This window comes from Eimeria mitis, genomic scaffold (assembly GCF_000499745.2).
Source record: "Eimeria mitis Houghton genomic scaffold, Emh_scaff9812, whole genome shotgun sequence".
Lineage (NCBI taxonomy): Eukaryota > Apicomplexa > Conoidasida > Eucoccidiorida > Eimeriidae > Eimeria > Eimeria mitis.
Genome location: NW_013577214.1, coordinates 1 through 1,108, shown reverse-complemented (window position 1 = coordinate 1,108; position 1,108 = coordinate 1). Strand labels below are relative to the sequence as shown.

At 57.9% G+C, this 1,108-nt stretch overlaps 1 protein-coding gene across 1 annotated transcript; it reads right to left on the bottom strand.

Moving 5' to 3' along the window:
• Window positions 1–259: 259 nt before the first annotated feature.
• Window positions 260–1,012, bottom strand: EMH_0098090 (uncharacterized protein; the record flags this gene model as incomplete). The annotated part of the gene is made up of 2 exons (XM_013502651.1): window positions 260–487; window positions 674–1,012. 2 exons carry the CDS (start codon window positions 1,010–1,012, stop codon window positions 260–262), a joined length of 567 nt encoding a protein of 188 aa, XP_013358105.1.
• Between the last annotated feature and the right edge of the window lie 96 nt (window positions 1,013–1,108).

Here is a 1,108-nt window from a genome sequence, read left to right as displayed (position 1 = left end):
AGCTTCTCGGCTTCTAAAGCCAACGCCTGGTCAGCCTGAGCAGCAGCAGCAGCAGCAGCAGCAGCAGCAGGAACAGTAGCAGCAACAGCAGTTACCACAAGCAGTAGCAGAAACACCAGTAACAGCAGCAGTAGCAGCAACAGCAGGAACAGCAGCAGCAGCTGCAGCAGCAGCTGCAGTATGGGTTACTAAAGCCGTAGAAGAAAAGAAAGGGGGAAGCAAAAACTTTGTGTGTGTCATGCTGAGGTGTATGTACACCTCAGCTCACCTGCGATGGCTGCGACGCCTCTACGGCCCTCCGCTTGCCCGACAGAACAGTACTTCCTGGGTGCTCCCGCGGGGTGTCTGGCATCATCATCATATGCTGCTGCTGCTGCTGCTGCTGCTGCTGCTGGTGTAAGCTCCGCTGCTGCTGCTGCAGGTAGCCGTCGCTGCTCATATTGAAAGATGCCTCCGAGTCCCTGGAGCTAGGGAAGGGTTGCTGCGACTGCAGCAACAGCAGCAGCAGCAGCAGCAGCAGCAACACAACAGAGACAGACAGAGAGAAAAGATACAACAAAAAATATCAACAACAGATATGTATGCTACTACAAAGACAGAGCGCGGTCCGCTGCGGCTGCTGCTGCTCCTGCTGCTGCTGCTGCTGCTGCTGCTACGAGGAGAGATAGCTTACACGATTGTCTGCTGAACTGTGCTGCAGCGGCCCCTCCCCGTGCTGCTGCGGGTACTGGTGCTGCTGCTGCTGCTGATACTGGTGCGGCTGCTGCCGCTGCTGCTGGTACGGTTGCTGCTGCTGGTAATGGTGCTGCTGCTGCGGCTGCTGCCGCTGCTGCTGCTCCTGTTGATAGTGCTGCTGCTGCTGCTGCTGCGGTTGTTGGAATGCCTGTTGGTGCTGCTGATAATACTGCTGCTGCTGTGGCTGCTGCTGCTGCTGCTGCGGCGGGTACTGGTGCGGCTGCTGCTGCTGCTGGTAGTGGTGCTGCTGCTGCGGCTGCTGCCGTTGCTGCTGCATGTATTGCTGTTGCTGAGGACAGCAGCAGCAACAGAGCAGCAAGACAGATCATATAGATCGCTTGCTGCTAGCCCCAGCCCCCCAAACCCTGAGCCC